This window comes from Thamnophis sirtalis, unplaced genomic scaffold (assembly GCF_051295495.1).
Source record: "Thamnophis sirtalis isolate CommonGarterSnake01/CBP01778 unplaced genomic scaffold, rThaSir2_p1.2 scaffold_2, whole genome shotgun sequence".
Taxonomy (NCBI): Eukaryota; Metazoa; Chordata; class Lepidosauria; order Squamata; family Natricidae; genus Thamnophis; species Thamnophis sirtalis.
The window spans coordinates 134,769,366-134,788,499 of NW_028261382.1; the positions used below are offsets into that span (position 1 = coordinate 134,769,366).

The window sequence follows — 19,134 nt, forward strand, 5'->3', positions numbered from 1 at the left end:
ATTAAGAAAGTTGATTAATATTCAAAGAACTAATGAAATATTTAGTATGCTGGATTCTTCTAAGCTTTCTGCAGTAAGAGTTCTTCTATATACTATTCTTCTGTAGTATATTATTTTGAACAAGAGTTTTGTTCCATGAGCTGTTCGCGCACATGATGAGAATTAGTTCATTTTCTACTATTACCTAAAAATAAGGATCCTCCCCAGAGCTTTGTTTAGTGTAGAAATTATTTGTAATCCTTAAATCTAAAATTAGAATTTTTTTTTACAACAAATAATATCTAACTGAAATTCTAAGTTCTGTCCAAGCAACCTGTCAGCACATTGTTAATATCAGTAACATATTGAGATGGCTCTTCTCAAACCATGATTCTAACTAACCAAATACAGGAAAGTGACACATCAAGGATCCAGATAATTTAATAATTGGAAGTAGTTCATTGGTGTATAAGAGCGAGAGAAAAGAAAACACAATCAGGCTTTCAAGATTCTGTTATATCCTATAGCAATAAAGTTTACATGAAAACCGCTGGGTGAGATCATTCGACGGCACGGGATAAAATACCATCAGTATGCGGACGATACACAGCTGTATCTGTCCGCCCCGTGCCAACTCAATGAAGCGATTGACGTGATGTGCCAGGGCCTCGAGGCTGTTATGGACTGGATGGGGGTTAACAAGCTTGTACTCAATCCAGATAAGACCGAGTGGCTGCTGTGCTTCCCTCCTACTAATTGGCCAAGTGTTCCATCTCTCAGGCTGGGGGGTCAAACAGTATGCCCCTCAGACCGGGTTTGCAACTTGGGAGTCCTCCTGGACCCACAGCTGACTTTTGAACATCATTTGTCAGCTGTGACCAGGGGGACATTTGCCCAGGTTCGCCTGGTGCACCAGTTGCGCCCCTACCTGAACCGGGAGGCTCTCACAACAGTCACTCGTGCCCTTGTGACCTCCAGACTGGAGTACTGCAACGTGCTCTACATGGTGCTGCCCTTGAAGAGTATTCGGCGACTTCAGCTTGTCCAGAATGCAGCCGCGCGAGCGATTGTGGGTGTGCCTCGGTTCACCCACGTAACACCTATCCTCCGCGAGCTGCACTGGCTGCCTGTTGATCTCCGGGTACGCTTCAAGGTGCTAGTTGTCACCTACAAAGCCCTTCATGGTATTGGACCTGGATACTTGAGAGACCGCCTACTGCCAATTACCTCCACTAGACCAATCAGATCCCACAGACTAGGCCTCCTCCGAATTCCATCAGCCAGCCAGTGTCGACTGGCGACTACCCGGAGGAGAGCCTTCTCTGTGGCTGCTCCGACCCTCTGGAACGAACTCCCCGTGGAGATTCGTACCCTCTCCACCCTCCAGGCCTTCCGCATAGCCCTTAAAACCTGGCTGTTCCGACAGGCCTGGGGCTAAAGACTCGTTGCCCCACTCGAATGGTATGACTGTTGTGCTTTTAACTGTGTATGGTTTTATGTGTTTTTTTTGTTATTTGTTTGTATTTCCCCTCCCTTGAGTTGTGAGCCGCCCTGAGTCCCCTCAGGGAAAAGGGCAGCATATAAATAAATTAAAACTAAAACTAAACTAAAGTAAGTATAATTCCAATTAATTAATGAAGATTAATGCAGCTGGTTTAAATGTTGTCACTCATGGACTGGGGACAAGTTGACAGCAACATTATAGGGACAAGGCAGAAAAAATTGCTGGCAGATTAGATCAATTGGAAAGACTCTCAACTTCCAGTAGTGTTGATGTGACCCAGAAGGCTTTCCAGTGAAAACACATTCCCAAACAGAACCAATTTTTCTTTTGATTTCACAGACTCGGGGAGCATTAAGACAGGGAATTGAAGTGTTTCAGTTTATGGATTCTGTGTGTTTCTAGTCTTACTTTTATATCATGAAATTTTTCCCATGCTTATTTTTATTTATTTGTATCCCACCTTTATTATTTTTACAAATAAGGCAGCGGACATGTCCAACCCATCTTGCTCCTCCAATTTTCTTCACAATAACAACCCTGTGAGGTGGATTGGGCTGAAGAGTGGCCAAAAGTTGGCTTTCATGGCTAAGGCGGGACATGAACTCATGGTCTATCACTTTCTAGCCTGATGTCTTCACCACTAGACCAAACTGGTCTAATTTTTTTTATCCCTTTGTCCTGCTTTTCCCAAGGCCACAGTGGGAAAGAGACCAGCATAAATTTTATTTTCTTATTAAAAAATGAAACTTTACGAAGGAGAGAGAAAAGCAGACTAGCTGTAGTTACATAAATCATTTTGAAGTTGCCAGAAAACATAGTGTTGTGGTCTTTTTGACTGCACTATAATATTGGAGAAACCAGAATGACCTCATCAATTCTGATCTCCAGAGTTTAAAAGATAATTTCACAGCTAGAATCCTTACTTGGTTGAAGCTACATCCTTTATCTCCAGATATGATTTTCCATTGTCAAAATATAAAACTGTTGATTGCCATGTTATACATTGCTTAAAAAGAAAAAAAATGTTTCTTTTGATTCACAGCCCATTTTTAACAGCTGAAAGGAAGAGAGGGAGGGAGGGATGGAGAAAGGAAGGGGTGGGAGGAAGGAAGGAAGGAAGGAAGGAAGGAAGGAAGGAAGGAAGGAAGGAAGGAACGAACGAAGGAAGGAAGGAAAAACTAGGATAAAATTTAAGGCAACATTTAGTTTTAAAGGTATATATAATCATTCCTAGATTTAAATGAACTAAAATATTATTTAAATATTATTAAATATTAATTTAGGCATTCCGATTTTTCTATTTACTATTACACCTAGTTGAACTGGTAATAAACTGGAAGTATTATGTAATATTCAAGACAGTACCTATAAAGTGTTCTTCTTACCGGCTCAGTTGCTTGGCATACATTGTCCAATTCATCAATACTCTCCATTGATATTTCTGTCCCAGGCTCTGATACTATTTAAAACAAAGAAACAAGAATATCAAACTAGGAGAACAAGTAACATCAACCCAGTAATCTGTTAACTTTTTAAAAAATTACTATGGATGATGTCAGTTGCTAATTCATAGAGGTAGGACTTTTGGGGAGGAACTTATTAGAGCCCTGGTGGTGCAGTGGTTATAATGCAGTATTGCAGGCAAGCTCTGCCCAAAGCCTGAAGTTCAATCCTGTGGGGGCTCAAGGTTGACTCGCCTTCCATCTTCTCAGGTTGGTAAAATGAGGACAGATTATTGGGAGAAATATGATGCCACTGTAAACTACCCGAGAGTTCTCTAAAGCACTATGGGGTAATAAATAAGTCTAAATACTATTGTTATAGTTATTATGTGGGTGCTGTTGAAGAACAAGATTCCAACTGAGACAAATCCAACTCAATTTCAGCTTTCAAACTGGAAATGTAAGATGAATTCATTCTATTAAAAAAGAACTAGGAAAGTCATTTTATGTAACCTTTTAAATAAAATCCATGAATTTGAAATTAAAACCCCTATTGTCATCCTCACCAGTTTTATCCACTATATATGATTCACATTTTCCATTTATTCTCAGTGCTTAGAAGGTAATTATATCCAAGCATTGATTCATAACATTTTTCTTGAACTCCTGAAGTAAAGGAGGTAACAACTAAATAAATGAAGCAATCCAAAAAATTACCAACAGATTCTGGTCCTTCTTGCTCAAATGTATGAGAGACAACAGACGGATCCTCTGCACTTTCTGTCAAAGTATCTCCTTGCAATCTGGATGATTAAAAACAGAAACATGGTGCTGCTATTAGAGAGACTTTCTATATGCAAATATCATGCAAGTCTGGGTCTAATGATGCCTTTATCTATTCCCTGATTCTACAGGTCTTTTGTACATTGAGCTGCTTAATTGGCTTAGTTCAGGCTCTAGAGAAAATGCTATGTAATTGTGGAGTATACAGTACATCACTAGCAAACTCATGAAATCAAAGTGCCCTACACCTTGTTATCATTCCCTTGTGTACTTTTGGATTTCTCTTAGGGATAAACCTCCCTGCAAAGTGACCTTTTAGGAAAAAGAGATCTTGCTCTTTATAAAAACTAAACTCAGGAAGGGAAGGAGGGGGAGAAAAGGAATAAGAGCTAGCTGCTATTTTTAGCATGCCTCATTGGCTAGTTCAAACAAATACATATGAAATTGTGTACATATTCATTAAATATGTCATTAAAGCAGATGGGCATACTCCCCAGAGGACATGACTAACTTAATGCTCTAAGAAATGATGTTTCTTTTAGTTTTTTCCTTCACTCTAGCACCCAAACTACTGTCACTGTCTCCATTATTCCTGTTTGAGTTTTAAAGTTTTTCACATCAACACTTCATATCAGAGACTCTAAGGGAGAAGATCCAATGCCTGCCTAGAGGCCCCATCCCCTTTTGGGCTGTCTGATTGCTTACTCTCTGGGGCGATATAAAGTATAACATCTGTTTTATAGTTTTAATTTTCCCCCTCCCATCCCCTGTCTTTTTCCTCAAAAGAACAAAAGTCAAACATTTCTATTGGACACATGACTGTGCAATTCTACAAAAAAGTTGACCCTTCTAATTTTTATAACCAATAAACATAATAATTAAGCTTAAGATTAAAAATATTCAGAAACAAAGTGAATATTTTACTTTTGAAAAATCCAGGTTTTTGCCATTTTGGTTCATCATTAGGTCTAATTACATTAAAATTTGATTTTAGTAATTTTCTGTTTTTTCAAATCTGATGTCGATCATACATCAAAGCTTGTAACATTTTAGAATTACAACTTTGGTCTCTTAGTCTTGAAAAGTCAGTTACAGGTTCAGTGAAATTCCCCCTTACATAGGTAATTATATGCATTTTAAAATTGTATATAAGCCAATCTCTAATGTGCAGAATCAGCTTTAGGGTATGGCCTAGGGTGCCAAAGTTTAGGGGGTGCCCCTCTTTCTGACAACAAAAGCCATAACAAAAATTGTTCATTTTCAAATTTAGAGCCCTAACACATAAAGTATGAATATATTCTATTCATAAAATGTTAAATCAGTAATCCTGTTAATACAATACTTCAAATCAGCAGAAAGTGTCATCAATCAATATGGCCTGGGACACACTATATCTTGAGCCCGGCACCATTAATGTGCAATTTAAGGTATAATTTCTCTGATAATTAAAGTACCATTTATCTGTAGGAAAATAAGAAACCTTAAAATTATGAATGTATATCATGAGGCTTATAATACATATTTATGACACTGTGATTACAATACTGCGGTTGTTAAGTTAGTAACACAGTTGTTAAGTGAATCTGGCTTCCCCATTGACTTTTCTGGTCAAAAGTTTGCAAAAGGTAACCACATGATCCCAGGACATTGCAGCTGTTATAAATATGAGTCAGTTGCCAAACATATGAATTTTGATCGCATAAACCATGAGGATGCCATAATGGACGTAAATGTGAAAAATGGTCATAAGTCACTTTTTTCAGTGCCATTGTAACCTCAAACGGTCATTAAATGAACTGTTGTAAGTTGAGGACTACCTGTATACTGAAAGCTTTATATACGTTTTATAGACTACTATAGACTACCACAATACTCTGTACAGAAGGCTAAGTTTGAACATTACTCAGAGAGTAAGACTGGTTCAAAATGTGTGACCAATTTGCTGATTGATAGCTGTTAGTAGCATGTAGCACCTGCTAAGGGCCAGCAGCAATCACCAATACATTCCTGGTTGCAGAGGTCTGGTGGCTCAATACTCCAATAAAATAAAATGAATACTGGAAACAAAAGGAATATTGATTTGAAGGCAGTGTTTAAAAATATTGTTGAAAGTGGCCTAGCTTATTTTCCATGGAATAAAAGATTTCATATTTGTAGAATGGGCATAGCATTTCCTCTTTCCCTTTTTCTCTCTCCCATTTTATGAAACACTTGCTCTTTTGTACCATAAATGAGTTTACTTATGCCCTTCACAAGATAATCAAGATTTCTCTGGTATTTTTGAGGGTCCCCCTGCAATGCTGAAATTGGTGCCAATAACAAAAAATATTTTTATATGACAGGAAAAAACAACATATAAAATATTGCTGTCAAATTATATGCTCAGGTTTTCTAGCAGCATTAAATAACTATAATTCTTTTCAGAATATAGTTTGCCATAAGAAAATATATATCCAAGTATAGGGTTTGGATAATAACTTATTTAAATACATAATAGTTGTTGTTGCTGCTGTTATTATTATTATTATACAATTGTATCACAGCGGCCAGTTGTTTCGCCGGATTTGGCATTGGTTACTAGTCGGGCCCCACCCAGGGGCCTAGGACGTCGTAACGTATTTTCGTAATATGCGTGCAGATCCAAGCAGTGCGGCTTTTTGCATTTGACTGATGGTGATTTTGTCAATTTTTAACTGTTTTAAATGTAATTCCAGTGCTTTTGGAATAGCACCCAGTGTGCCAATTACCACTGGAATTACCACTGCTGGTTTGTGCCATAGTTGTTGAATTTCGATTTTTAAGTCCTGGTATCTTGCGATTTTTTCAAGTTCCTTCTCGGCGACCCTGCTATCACCTGGTATTGCGATGTCTATGATTGTGACCTTATTTTTCTCAACCAGTGTGATGTCTGGTGTATTATGCGCCAGTATTTTGTCGGTTTGTATACGGAAATCCCACAAGATCTTGACCATCTGATTTTCGGTGACTTTTTCAGGCTGATGTTCCCACCAGTTTGTTGCTGTTTTAATATTATAATTTTTGCACAAATTCCAATGGATCATTTGTGCTATTGAATTGTGCCGCAATTTATAATCAGTCTGCGCGATTTTTTTACAGCAGCTGAGTATGTGATCAACAGTTTCATCAGCTTCTTTGCAAAGTCTGCATTTGGCATCATCAGAGGATTTTTCGATATTGGCCTTAATGGCATTTGTGCGGATAGCTTGTTCCTGCGCAGCCAGGATTAGTGACTCTGTTTCTTTCTTTAATGTCCCTGTTTTTAACCATAACCAAGTTTGTTCACTGTCCACTTTATCTTTTATTTTTTCCAGAAATTGACCATGCAGTGCTTTGTTCTGCCAACTCTCCATTCTTGATTTTATCACATCTTTTCTGTATTCTTGTTTTGTCTGTTGGGCCTTCAGTAGATTTTTGTTCTTTACTTCGATTAATAGATGTTCTTGACTTTCTTTTAAATAATCAGCCAGTGCATGTTTTTCCTCTTCAACTGTTTGCTTCACTTGTAGTAATCCTCTGCCACCTGATTTTCGGGGCAGATATAGTCTATCAGTATCACCACGTGGATGTAAACTGTAGTGCATTGTCATTAGTTTCCTGGTTTTTCGGTCCAAAAGGTCCAAATCAGCTTGTGTCCAGTTAACTATGCCAGCTGTGTATCTTATAACTGGTATTGCCCAGGTATTTATGGCCTTGATTGTATTTCCACCATTCAATTTAGATTTCAAAATTTTCCTAACTCTGTTGGTGTACTCTCGCCTGACAATAGTTTTTACTTCTCCATGCTTGATGTTATCCAACTGCAGAATGCCTAAGTATTTGTAGGCTTCATTTTCTTTGCATTTAATTAGTTGGCCATTGGGCATTTCAATTCCCTCAGATGCAGTGATTTTGCCCCTTTTTATGGATACAGTGGTGCATTTTTCCATGCCAAACTGCATTGAAATATCGGTGCTGAATACTCGGACTGTATTTGTCAATGATTGGATTTCTATTTCTGACTTTCCATAGAGTTTCAAATCATCCATATATAGTAAATGCGAAATTTTTTCAGCTTTTTTGGCTGTTTGGTAGCCTAATTTCATTTTTTTTAAGATTACTGATAGTGGGATCATTGCAATGATGAAGAGAAGAGGTGAAAGTGAATCACCCTGGAAAATTCCTCGCTTGATATTAACCATTCCGTAGCTCTCATTCCCTACTGCCAACTCAGTTCTCCATTGTTTCATTGCCTTTTCAGTAAAGGATGTAATATTTTTGCTAATGCCAGTTGTTTCTAAGCATTTTATGATCCAACTATGTGGCAGTGAGTCAAATGCCTTTTTGTAATCAATCCAGACCATATTCAAGTTCGTTTTTCTGTTCTTACAATTTTCTAATATCATTTTATCAATTAGAAGCTGATCTTTTGTGCCCCTGCTCCTTCTTTTGTTGCCTTTTTGCTCTACTGGCAAGATGTTGTTTGTTTCCAAATAATCCATCATGTTATCTGCAATAATGCCTGTGAGTAATTTGAAGGTTGTTGGCAAGCATGTTATTGGTCTATAGTTTTCAGGTGTTGTTCCTTTAGTTGGATCTTTCTGAATCAAGTATGTTTTTCCAGTTGTCAACCATTCATCAATTTGGCCCTTTTGTAAAATTTCATTCAGTTGCCTGGCTAATATTGCATGTAAACTGGTCAGATATTTGAGCCAGAAACCATGTAATTGGTCCTTTCCAGGTGATGTCCAATTCTTTACCTTTTTAACTCGATTTTTGATCATCTCAGTTGTTATTTCTAATACTTGCATTTGTTTGTTGCCAATGCTTTTCTCAAAGTCATGTATCCACTTTGCTTCCTTGTTGTAGTCCTTTGCATTTTCCCACAATTCTTTCCAGAATTCAACTGTGGCCTGCTTTTCTGGTTTTTCACTTTTGGTGTCACGATTCACATTAAGACTTTGATAAAAACACCGTTGGTCTGATCGAAATTGCTGATTTTGTTTATATTGGATGATTCGTGCCTCATATCTTTCAATTTTTCTAGCTGTTGCTGTTATCTGCTGTTTTACAATCTCTACAGCTTCATTGATGTTTCTTGTATCCAATCTATATCTTCTAATTATTATTATTATTATTATTATTATTATTATTAATTATTATTATTATTATAGTTTATTCATTAAACATGAAACTCAGTCAACTGAACATTCAAAAATGCATCACAAATACCATTGACTGATGCTAATTGTTGTTGTTGTTGTTGTTGTATGGGATTGTTACATTTGCCAGGAGACCACAATGCTATTGCAAAGTAGTAGTCTGGCTCCCAATTTACCAGTTCTGTTGTGTGACATCCTTGTGTGCTTCCCAAGGTGTACCACAGAAGGATGAGCTAACTTTGCACCAGAAAGAAAGACCAGTAGCGTTTCTTGCGGTGTCAATCAAACCAATTCCATGTCATGGTGGTAACTTGATAAAATCCTTATGGTTTATCATCAAACTGCTTGAATTAGCCTGGCCTATTTGAACTTGGTACACAACTCTTGGAAGGTATATAGGGTCAAGGGATGGAGGCACTGCTCTTTTTTTGTAGCTATGCTGGCCCTTTCATATGGCTTTGCATTGGAAGTTAGACAAACTCTTACTGTAATCGTCTTCCAGTAGCAAATGAAGTCAGAGCTCTTGCAGTGGGTAGGTGCTTGGAGCTTCATGCATGTTTTTTGGTTGCCTGGCTGGGTTGTTTTTTGAATTTGCCATTTGTGTGTTTTATTGTATTGCATTCTGGATGATGTAATTTTTGTATTATTGTGAAATTGCAAAGAGTACATCAAGGTCAAATGTGATAAGAGCGTCAGTTTGGTGTAGAGGTGAAGATGCTGGGTTAGAAACTGATCTGGCAGATCTGATCTATTGAAAGGTTACTATTTAAAATCTGATATTTTATTCAGAAAAAAAAGGCAAAGTAGACTTTTAGATTTACCTCTGAAAAATAATTTGTCAAAACAAATAGAAAACAATCTTGTAAATTTGTCTTCTAAAAGTTTGAAACAAAACCAGCAAGTAGATACATATATAATATACATTGTAAAAGTGATGAACAGTTATTTTTCTTTTCCCTTACACTGAGAGAAATTCCTTATGACAATCTCTAGGACATTTTAAAACTGGGAATGTTTTGATTATCACATTAACATTTTAATGTGTTATGTTTGGATTCATTCAGTGGGAAAATGTGGTCAACTAGGGAAATTCCACATCCCATGAGATTTTGATTAAGCTGCAACATAAATCTTCTTTCCTATTTCTCCATGATAAATCTCAGATTTTTAGACATTTCTTTCACAAGAGAAATTCACAGGGTGTTCACCATAATACTGAGTGAGCAGAATTGGATTCAAAATTACTGTTTTTAGTTCACTATACACATTTGCTATTTAGCCACAATTTAAGCAAGAGACCTGAGGTTAAAAAGACTTAAATAGTTTATACTACGCAATTACTTTATCTTTTACTTGCCCTAACCATGTGTTCGAGAAAAATGTTCACTAAATTCAAAGATACCAAACTTAGGCCAGGAGAGCTAGTTCTGTGCTTATTTATACAGACAAATGGCCTTCTGAAATACTGTTGCCACAAAAATTGTGGGATAGGATATAATATATCCGATATATCATATTTCTATAATATGTTTTAGTAATAATGTTCTGTATTTCTCTATAGACCAAATATTTCTAGAGCTAATCAGCATGCAATGCTTATAAACTATCTGTCAAACATTCTCTTTTATATATTTAATCTATTGCAAATATGAAACAGAAACATTTTCTTGCAATAGAAATCATTTCTCTGAAACCCAATATTGCCCAGAGACCCCAACTGCGGTGGTAGGATCATTTGAGAGCTGAGAAAACTGTATTGAACCTTTGCTCTCTTAAAGACCACAGTTATCATACCAGTAAGAATTAGTGCTAGTGTAGTCTACTTTGACAACTACTTCCACAAACAGCATCCATTTCTTCCTACCTTCAAACTATTTGTCTTAGAAATTAGGCAACAGAGAGACATGAAAAAAGATTTACAGAGAAAATTTGTAGGTATCTTGCATATTGCTTCAAGTAATTCATATCTAAATATATGTTAAACTTTGCTACTTGCCTCATATGTTAATCAACAGAATAGAAATATTTTTTCCCAAAGAAGTAAATATGCACAAATTTAACACTGATTATAACTCTGAGGTCATATAAATTATATGACTTAGAGTACCTCTAAGTTTACTGGTATTGTTGTTTATATTTTTTCAAACACAACTAGAACAGTCTTTCTGTTGTTACTAATCGGAATTGATGATTTAGCATAGTTTGTGAAACGCAAATGATATAGGAGAGAACCAAGGTGTCAAAAAATGTACACTAATCTCTTTAATGATTACTGTGTAATATTTGCATCACATAAAATGCAAATTGGCAGAAAATAACAAGAAGATGGTAAAGATTACTTACCATTAATGTTTTTACTCATTTCCACCACTTACCAACAGTTGGCTAATACTGCTGCTGAAAATCCTTGCTCGAAAATGAACTTTTGACAAAGAAATCAAAGGATGTGTAATGTTACCTTTTCACTTGCTTTTGCTGCTCCAAGTTTTGGCTGTCACACTACATATGGAAAAAATAAGTTCCAGCTGGCCAAGCCAGAAAAGCTTCTTTCTGATTTGATCTTTCCAAAGATTTAGGATTATGCAGTATTTATAAGGCAACTTCATGAACTCCCAGAAGATCTCCATGCAACAAAATCTTCATTTACACAGGTGTATTTCTGAGCCTTCATATACTTTAAATCATCCTCAAAGAGCCATGGAATGCAAGTTAATCAAAGTTAAAGGCAGAAAAATTAAAATAATCCCCGCTTGTGATGTAAAATTGCCTTGTAACAATTTGGTATGCTTTCACTGTGAACATTGTAAAGTGTAAAAACAAGGCCACCAATTCCATCTCCATCTTAAACGAGGTAGTCCCTCATTTAGCAACTACAACTAACAATTCAGAGGTTAAACAAAGTGGTTGCTAAGTGACTTTGCTCAGTTTTACATAGGGCAAAGCATACCATGTGACCCCCAATGACAAACACCTGAAAGAGAAAGATAGAGAAAGAGACAGAGATGCTGTAAAGATTGTAAATGTGGGTATTGGTTGCAAAACTACTTTTGCAAAACTATCGTAGTGACTGCAAACGGTTGCTGTCAAGGCAGTCGCTAAGTGAGGACTACCAATACATTCAACAGCAATAGTAGGAAAATGGTAGCAATAGTAGGAAAAGTAAAATACATTGTTCCAAATGACTTCATCCCATTCAGATTAAAGCTCCCTCTTCTAAACCTTATGTATCCTCTGATCCAAAGAAAGTCTCAAATAATAATACATGAAAAAGCAATGCAAATCTGAAATAAAAGTTAAAATGGATAGTTTCTGTACCTATATGAGGTGAGCAGCATGTAAATTTAATACATAAGACAAATAGCTCAGATAAAAGTGAATCTTTCTCTTTTCCAGACCCAACAGGTGTTGCTGTAAATTCCACTGAAGGACTGTCTAATATTTACCTAGCACATCTTGCACAGATGTTCAGGGTGACTTTGGCTTGTGGTTCAGCTGTATGGGAACTTCGAGTTTGGTTAAATTTGCTTCCAATAGACACCACACTGGTTACCCCTTCCATTCTTAAATCATCAAGATCTTCTGAAAAGGAAATACACTTTTTAAAAATAAAAGTACAGTTAAGCACTTAAATAATATATACAGTACAGTTAAGCACTTAAATAATATATGAATGAATAATATATTCATTATAAAATCCTTATAGAAATTCTCATGGTAAAACAAATGTGGAATCTGGACAAAAGAGAGAAGGGGAGTAAGAAGGGGACAAAAGAGAGAAGTTGTCTGTTTCCTGAGTGGTGCAGCTCACACACTATGATGCCAAGTGACACTAGTTGCCCACTGAGTGTGATCTGACAGTTGCTTCTGTTGACCTTGGTGCACAAGAAAGAATATAAGAAAGCCAGATTCTGGAGAGAAAGTAAAGAGTGTAATTTGCCAGGGGAGCATTTGAAGATCCTTCACTTAGGTTATCTTCCCATTCTTTTTAAGATTGCAAAGGTAATGTGGGATCAGGAAAAAGGCAACCAAGAATTCACATCCTTCAACTAGCCCACCTTGGGGTGTGTGTGTGTGTGTGTGTGTGTGTGTGTGTGTAGACAAAATAATCAAGTTCAATTGAGATAATAAACTTCCAAAGATCCAATCTATATTTTAATCACTTGAGATTAAAGAAGCAACAAGAGATTGATCTTTGAGTCTAGGGATGAAAACTTCAAGAAATGTTTTAAAAAGAAAAAAAAAACATATTTTTTCTGCTCATAGAATGATAGATAGAATGTGAACAATATCAAAATAGTAATTCCTGCTGTGATTCTCTTTAATTTGGATTTAAAAAAAACTCTGCATATACTCAAATCAAATTCAAAATTTCAGCAAATAATCAGACATGCATAGGCTAATAAGAAATTCCATTTAAGTATTTGGAGGCTGATGCTTGATTAAGAAATTAGCTCTTTGATCAGCCTTCTTAAAATAGGCTTTGGTAATATATGTCTTTATGAATTTTTATGAGTTTTAATTTGCGTAATTTATTTAAAGTTCTCTATACATTTTTATATTCTGACAATGTAGGCTAAGATTTAAAACATAACATTCTACACCTTTTCCTTTCCTTTTCCAATTCTTCAAAACATACAGTAAGAGACTATTTCTGATGTTGAAGCATTATTTGGAAAATATATTATCTTTACTCAGCTAATCTTGGGATAGCAATCTCAAACATATTTCAGTAAGATTTACATTTCTTGAGAAAAGTCTAAACCTGCACCACATCTTTCAACAAAATATTACAGGAGGAAAAAAACACTAAAAAATACAGTATATTTTTAGAAACACAAAGACTCCTATCATATCAGATTATAAAATCTTTAAATTATTCTGCTTTTGAAAACCAATCTACAGTAGATAGGCTTAAGTCTGCAGCCTATTGCTCAATATATTTTTCTTCAAATGTTTTTTTCATAACATATATCTAGATATAATATATTTTAAGAAATTTTTGTCAATGCATTCAAACTCTAAATTACCGAAATGTATATAATTTTCCACTTAAAATGATAAAATATGGCAAATCAGTTATGATCTGTAAATATAATAGTGCCTCATTTAGATAAATTCTAAGAGGATTTAACATCTGAACAACTGAAAATAGGAGGGGAAATAGGAGAGGAAGGTATGTTGGATATGTTCGCTACCCTGAGTGGAAAGAAAAGAGGTAAAAGAAAGAAAAGGCATTGACTTCTGCCTCCCTTCGGTGCAGTAGAATAAGGCATTCACAACTAACAACCAACATCAAACCTTTTACTTTTGAATAATAGTTTAAACTAGCCATTTTTATAACAACAAATCTATCTAATTGGTAAAAATCCAAAATAAAAATTTCATTTTTCCCCCACATCAAGCACAAAGTCTAGAAGCAGTTTCCAAGTAGAAATAAAAGTATTTCTATTTTTTTCTCTGATCAAAGCAGTCAATTTAGCCATCTTTTTATAAGTCTATTACATTTTGCAGCCATTTGTTCATTGTGGAAGTTGAGGTGACCTTCTATTTATGTACATAGAGTAGTCGCAGCTGTCAACATGTATAACATCAAATTTATATGGACATTTTAAGAGAGAATTTTCATTGCTAATCAAATTGGTTGTTAAGTGAGTTGACATGACTGTGAAGATATTGTAACAGTTGTAATTGTGAGGACCAATAGTAGAGCACTTTCTTCAGTGTTGTTGTAACTTTGAATAAAGTTTTTTTTTTTGGATGATTGCTAATGAATGGTTATAAGTCAAGGACTACCTGAATTTCAAACAGCCTTTAAGACTCCAGATTCAAAACAATTTTATAATGAACCCTGGAGCTGATTATAAAGACAAAATAGCTCTAAACCTATTGGTGGATTACAAGGATAATTCTACTTTAAAATTCTGACTATTGAACATCTATTCACATATTGAATATTCTAAGTATTGCAGAGTCCCATGTAAGCATAAAGAGTGGCAACTTCATTTTGACTTTTTCACAAATCTGGAACCCAAATTTTAATTTAATGTCAACATTTTATACTTTTCCCCCTCATCAAAGATAGCAAAAATGCATAAGTGACACTGAAGAAATTTACCTAATACAAAGGATAAATTAACTGGAAATAGGCTATGAATGCCAGAGTTGATGGGAGTTGGCCAGTATATAATGTAATAAATGTAAAAGACAAAAATATAAGCAAATGCGTCAACATATTGTAGGTGTTGACATCTATTAATAAAGCATAATTTAGAAACCAGGATGAATTTTGCTATATTACCAGATATAGAATTCAAATACAATTTGAACAATTTGAATTCAAATAGGAGAATCAAGATTAAAATGTTACAACTGAACATTACAGAAGTCTATTTGGACCTACAGCAAAGAGCTATTCCTTAAAATCAAGTGGTGTCTATGTAATCTTTTTTTATGGTATCACCAATTATTTTAATAAAATCTGCAGCTGAAACATTTATCATTTGTGAGATTTTTCACTGTTATTTGGTTTTAATGGAATGAAAATTCTTGTCTTGGTATCTTTCAATACATTTCATTTCAATTATTAAATCATTTTGAATTTCATTTTTTTTTTAGTGTAGTCAACTTTTCTTTTAAAAAACACTTTTTAATATATTGATTGCAATCAATTATACATAGTTAATTATATTAATCTCTGGTAAAATATAAAATAATCCATTCTGGTTATTTTCTGGATGTTTGGAAAGTAGGTTTTTTAAAAAATAAAATTGAATCCATCTTTGTATTCACAGACTATAAGTCACTTTTTATCTCCTGTATACAAACATTTTATATGAAATATTTCTACATTTTCTTTTTGATACTATCTGAATATATAAGAAAACACATTAGTGCCCTCAAGTGGCAACAACTAAACAGAAATAATATTTCTGTATCAAAGTTTCCAAAGACATTGTTGTGCTAATGTTGGGAGGGAGGGAGGGAGGGAGGGAAGGAAAGAAGGAAGGAAGGCAGGCAGGCAGGCAGGCAGGCAGGCAGGCAGGCAGGAAGGAAGGAAGGAAGGAAGGAAGGACGGAAGGAAGGAGGGAAATGTATGAGAGAGGAAAACTTGTGGTACATTTAATATCAATCAGTTTTACCATATCAAAAACTTCTTACCCATGTCTCACCAAAATAAATTCTGAAGACAGATTTTATAAGTACATGCTGTTGGGGAAAGTGGTGAGAACAGAATTGTTTTGAGGTCAGGTCAAAGAGAAGCAAAATGGCTTACAAAGTGATCATAAATAAAGTCATCGTATGTGTTCTTGTCAGTTTGATGCAGCAAAATCAATAAAGAATTCTGTAGTCCACAATGCTTAGCAACGCTCTTATCTCACAAGATTTATAGTACTTAGATAGTTTAAATTTATCTCATGTTCTGAAGGCAAAGGAAATGAGAATGAGAAAAAACGGTTACTTTAGAGATAATCAAACATGAAACAATTGTAATACTTGACAAGAAGCTCTCAGCCTTAAATAACTAATGGCTGTAATATTTCAGGGAATCTTAGTCCACATCTGAACCATGAAAAACGTATTGAACCTTCTGATTAATTTCTGTTCTTCCATTTCAATATTCAATCAGTTAATTTAATTCCTCTTCTCAAGTATTTGTTCTTTTGGTGAATGTCTTATAGGTTTTCTTTTAATCCTCTACTGCTTGCAGGATACAGTCATTTCCAATATCAGATTGTATTATTTTGTATATTTGCAATATATATCTAACGTAAAGTATAATGCAACATTGTTGATTGAAGATGGCATACTTTACATTGGAGGAGAAAGAAATGTATAGTCCCCTAATATTGTTAAGAATTTGGGGGAAGAACTGCTTTCTGTATTTGTATCTTGCCAGGACAATCTGTTATCAATACAGTTGTTAGTTAAGTGTCTCAGCATAAGCCAAAGAAAGAAAGAGGAGTATTTGAGTGGTCAGTAGCTGAGAATAAACAGCTATAGTGACAACAAGCAGACTTCTGTTGTCTTCTCAGTCTGTCGTGTACAATATTTCTGTGAATCTACGTAGCTTTACTGGTTTTAGTTATTCATTTAGTTTACTGGGTAAATATTAAAGTTAGATAAATGCCAGATTTAAATTTTCATTTGTGTGTCTCAAATCAGAATAGATATGGTTATATTGTAGGCTTAATTGTGCAGTGTGGATTATGTGATATGCTTTGGATTGAAGCTGGAGGATATAAGGAGATGTGATGCTCAGCTGATTTCCTCTATTAAGCAGTAATTGCTGCAGATCTGCATCAACCTGTTATATACTTGGTGTAGAATATAAATATATCTCGTAAGTTTAATAAATTTAATTCAATACAACCACAATTATGTAGTCAATGAAAGAAAATGAATAGTCTAAAGATCTTCAGTTCCACAAATGATGGTCTTAACTTTTCTCTAGCCTTGTACTGTATTATGCAAGTTTCTTCATAAATCACAGCTCCAAGGTCCAATTTTCACCAGAAACCAATCATTTTTCCTGGCAGAAGCCATCTGTTGGACACGGCAGCCTCTCCTTGGTTTTTGATTACTGGTGAAAATGTCAAAAAGTAGATGTGAAGGTTTTTAGGTAGTCTCCTACGCCTGTTTCTCTTCTGGCCTATTCTTAGTTAAGAGAGTCTACTTTTAGGAGACAAATAGGAGTTCTTGTTTTTCTCTCTCTCTAAATATGTAGTTTAGCTAAAAGTGAGGCTTTCTATCTTAATAAATTCAATGTTTATCTCAAATATAATGAATATCTGTTTGTTGGATTAAACCTATAATTTGCATGAAAGGTAATATATTGTGAATATTTTCTTTTCTCTTTAAAGACAGTTTTTTTTACTTAATTTTAGTTATATGAATATGTCCAGAAGCATCTTCTGTAACAAGGGCTGCTGAATGTAAACCACGTGGCACCAATTAGGAAGAAATTTTCTGTTTCTGAAATAAGCATGGAAGCTGAATTCCTGTATTAATTGCCCCACAACGCTTCTAGACTCTTTCTTTCCCCAAAGTGGCTTGTGCATTTATGAATGATGTTTGTTCTAAACTCAAGCCAAGTAGATCTTGCCATGTTTAGAGACGAAAATAAAATGAAATCTCCAAAGCAATTACAGCCTTTTCATTCTATTATATAGATGTCCTTATAAAGAATGAACAAATGACACAAAACAAACACCATTTTTCTGAAAATATTAAGGGATGAGAGAAAACCTCCCCAAGTAGCTAATGTTTATAGTTTAATTAGATAAAGACAGAAAATAAATGCTTATCTCAGAAAAAAATACTTAAGTGCATCCTAGTGAATCTTACTGTTGTTTAACAATCTCAGGATTATGCCACAACAGTAGGGATAATGAGAATTATCTCAATAAAACCTCATTTATCGAGCTGGACTACTGGGAATTCAGTTTAAGTCAAGAACATTATTTAAACATTTTTATCCAACATAAATCACTATGATATTATAGAAATGGACTCCATTTATTTGGAAGGAACGGTCCCAAACAGAGCCAACATAAGCTTTTTAAAATAGGGCTTGTTTGGAAATGTAAACATTTCTGAACCAACTACAGCCAAAAGCCCCATTAAGGTAATGGGGAAACTATCTTTCCAGTGCTATTACAGAATCTGCCTTATTAAAACCCTGACTTCAAAGTGCTACATTGGCACAAGCCCCATTCGTTTTGAAAAAGTTCTGCTTCAGAAGGATTTTTCAGAAGTAGCAGCAGATTGCCTGATGATTAATAACTGCCAGATCTTATATATTCACTGTGGAATTAGAGAAACATCTGAGAAGTGCTGGGCTTGAGGGAGGAATAAGCATATTTTCTCTCTCTCACTAACTGCGTAGGAAAATTTTACCCTTTGTTGTCATTCTCCATTGGAGAGGACAACTTCTGATTGAAAACCACATAATAAAAGGTTAGGTTATCTCTGGATTCTGCATTCTGTTCAACCTAGCTATTGTTAGTATTTAATAAATCACATTTCATTTAATGTAAATCATCCTATCCCTCTTCATAAACAGGGAAAGAATATGTCTAGTTTAATGAAAAGAAAAACTAGGGGAGACATGATAGCAGTGTTTCAATATCTCAGCGGCTGCCACAAAGAAGAGGGAACAAAGCTATTCTCCAAAGCACCTGAGGGTAGGACAAGAAGCAATGGGTGGAAACTAATCAAGGACAGAAGCAACTTAGAACTAAGGAGAACTTTCCTGACAGTTAGAACA

General features: G+C 35.2%; 1 protein-coding gene across 2 annotated transcripts in view; it reads right to left on the reverse strand.

Moving 5' to 3' along the window:
- Nucleotides 1-19,134, reverse strand: part of CUNH8orf34 (chromosome unknown C8orf34 homolog) — a 92,853-nt gene that overhangs the window by 29,105 nt on the left and 44,614 nt on the right. For both annotated transcript variants that reach the window (XM_014056606.2, XM_014056605.2), the window contains exons 8-10: nt 12,311-12,446; nt 3,643-3,728; nt 2,869-2,942 (exon numbers count right to left, since the gene is read on the reverse strand). In XM_014056606.2, coding sequence (XP_013912081.2) covers nt 2,869-2,942; nt 3,643-3,728; nt 12,311-12,446 — 296 coding nt within the window. The remainder of the gene's footprint in view (nt 1-2,868; nt 2,943-3,642; nt 3,729-12,310; nt 12,447-19,134) is intronic.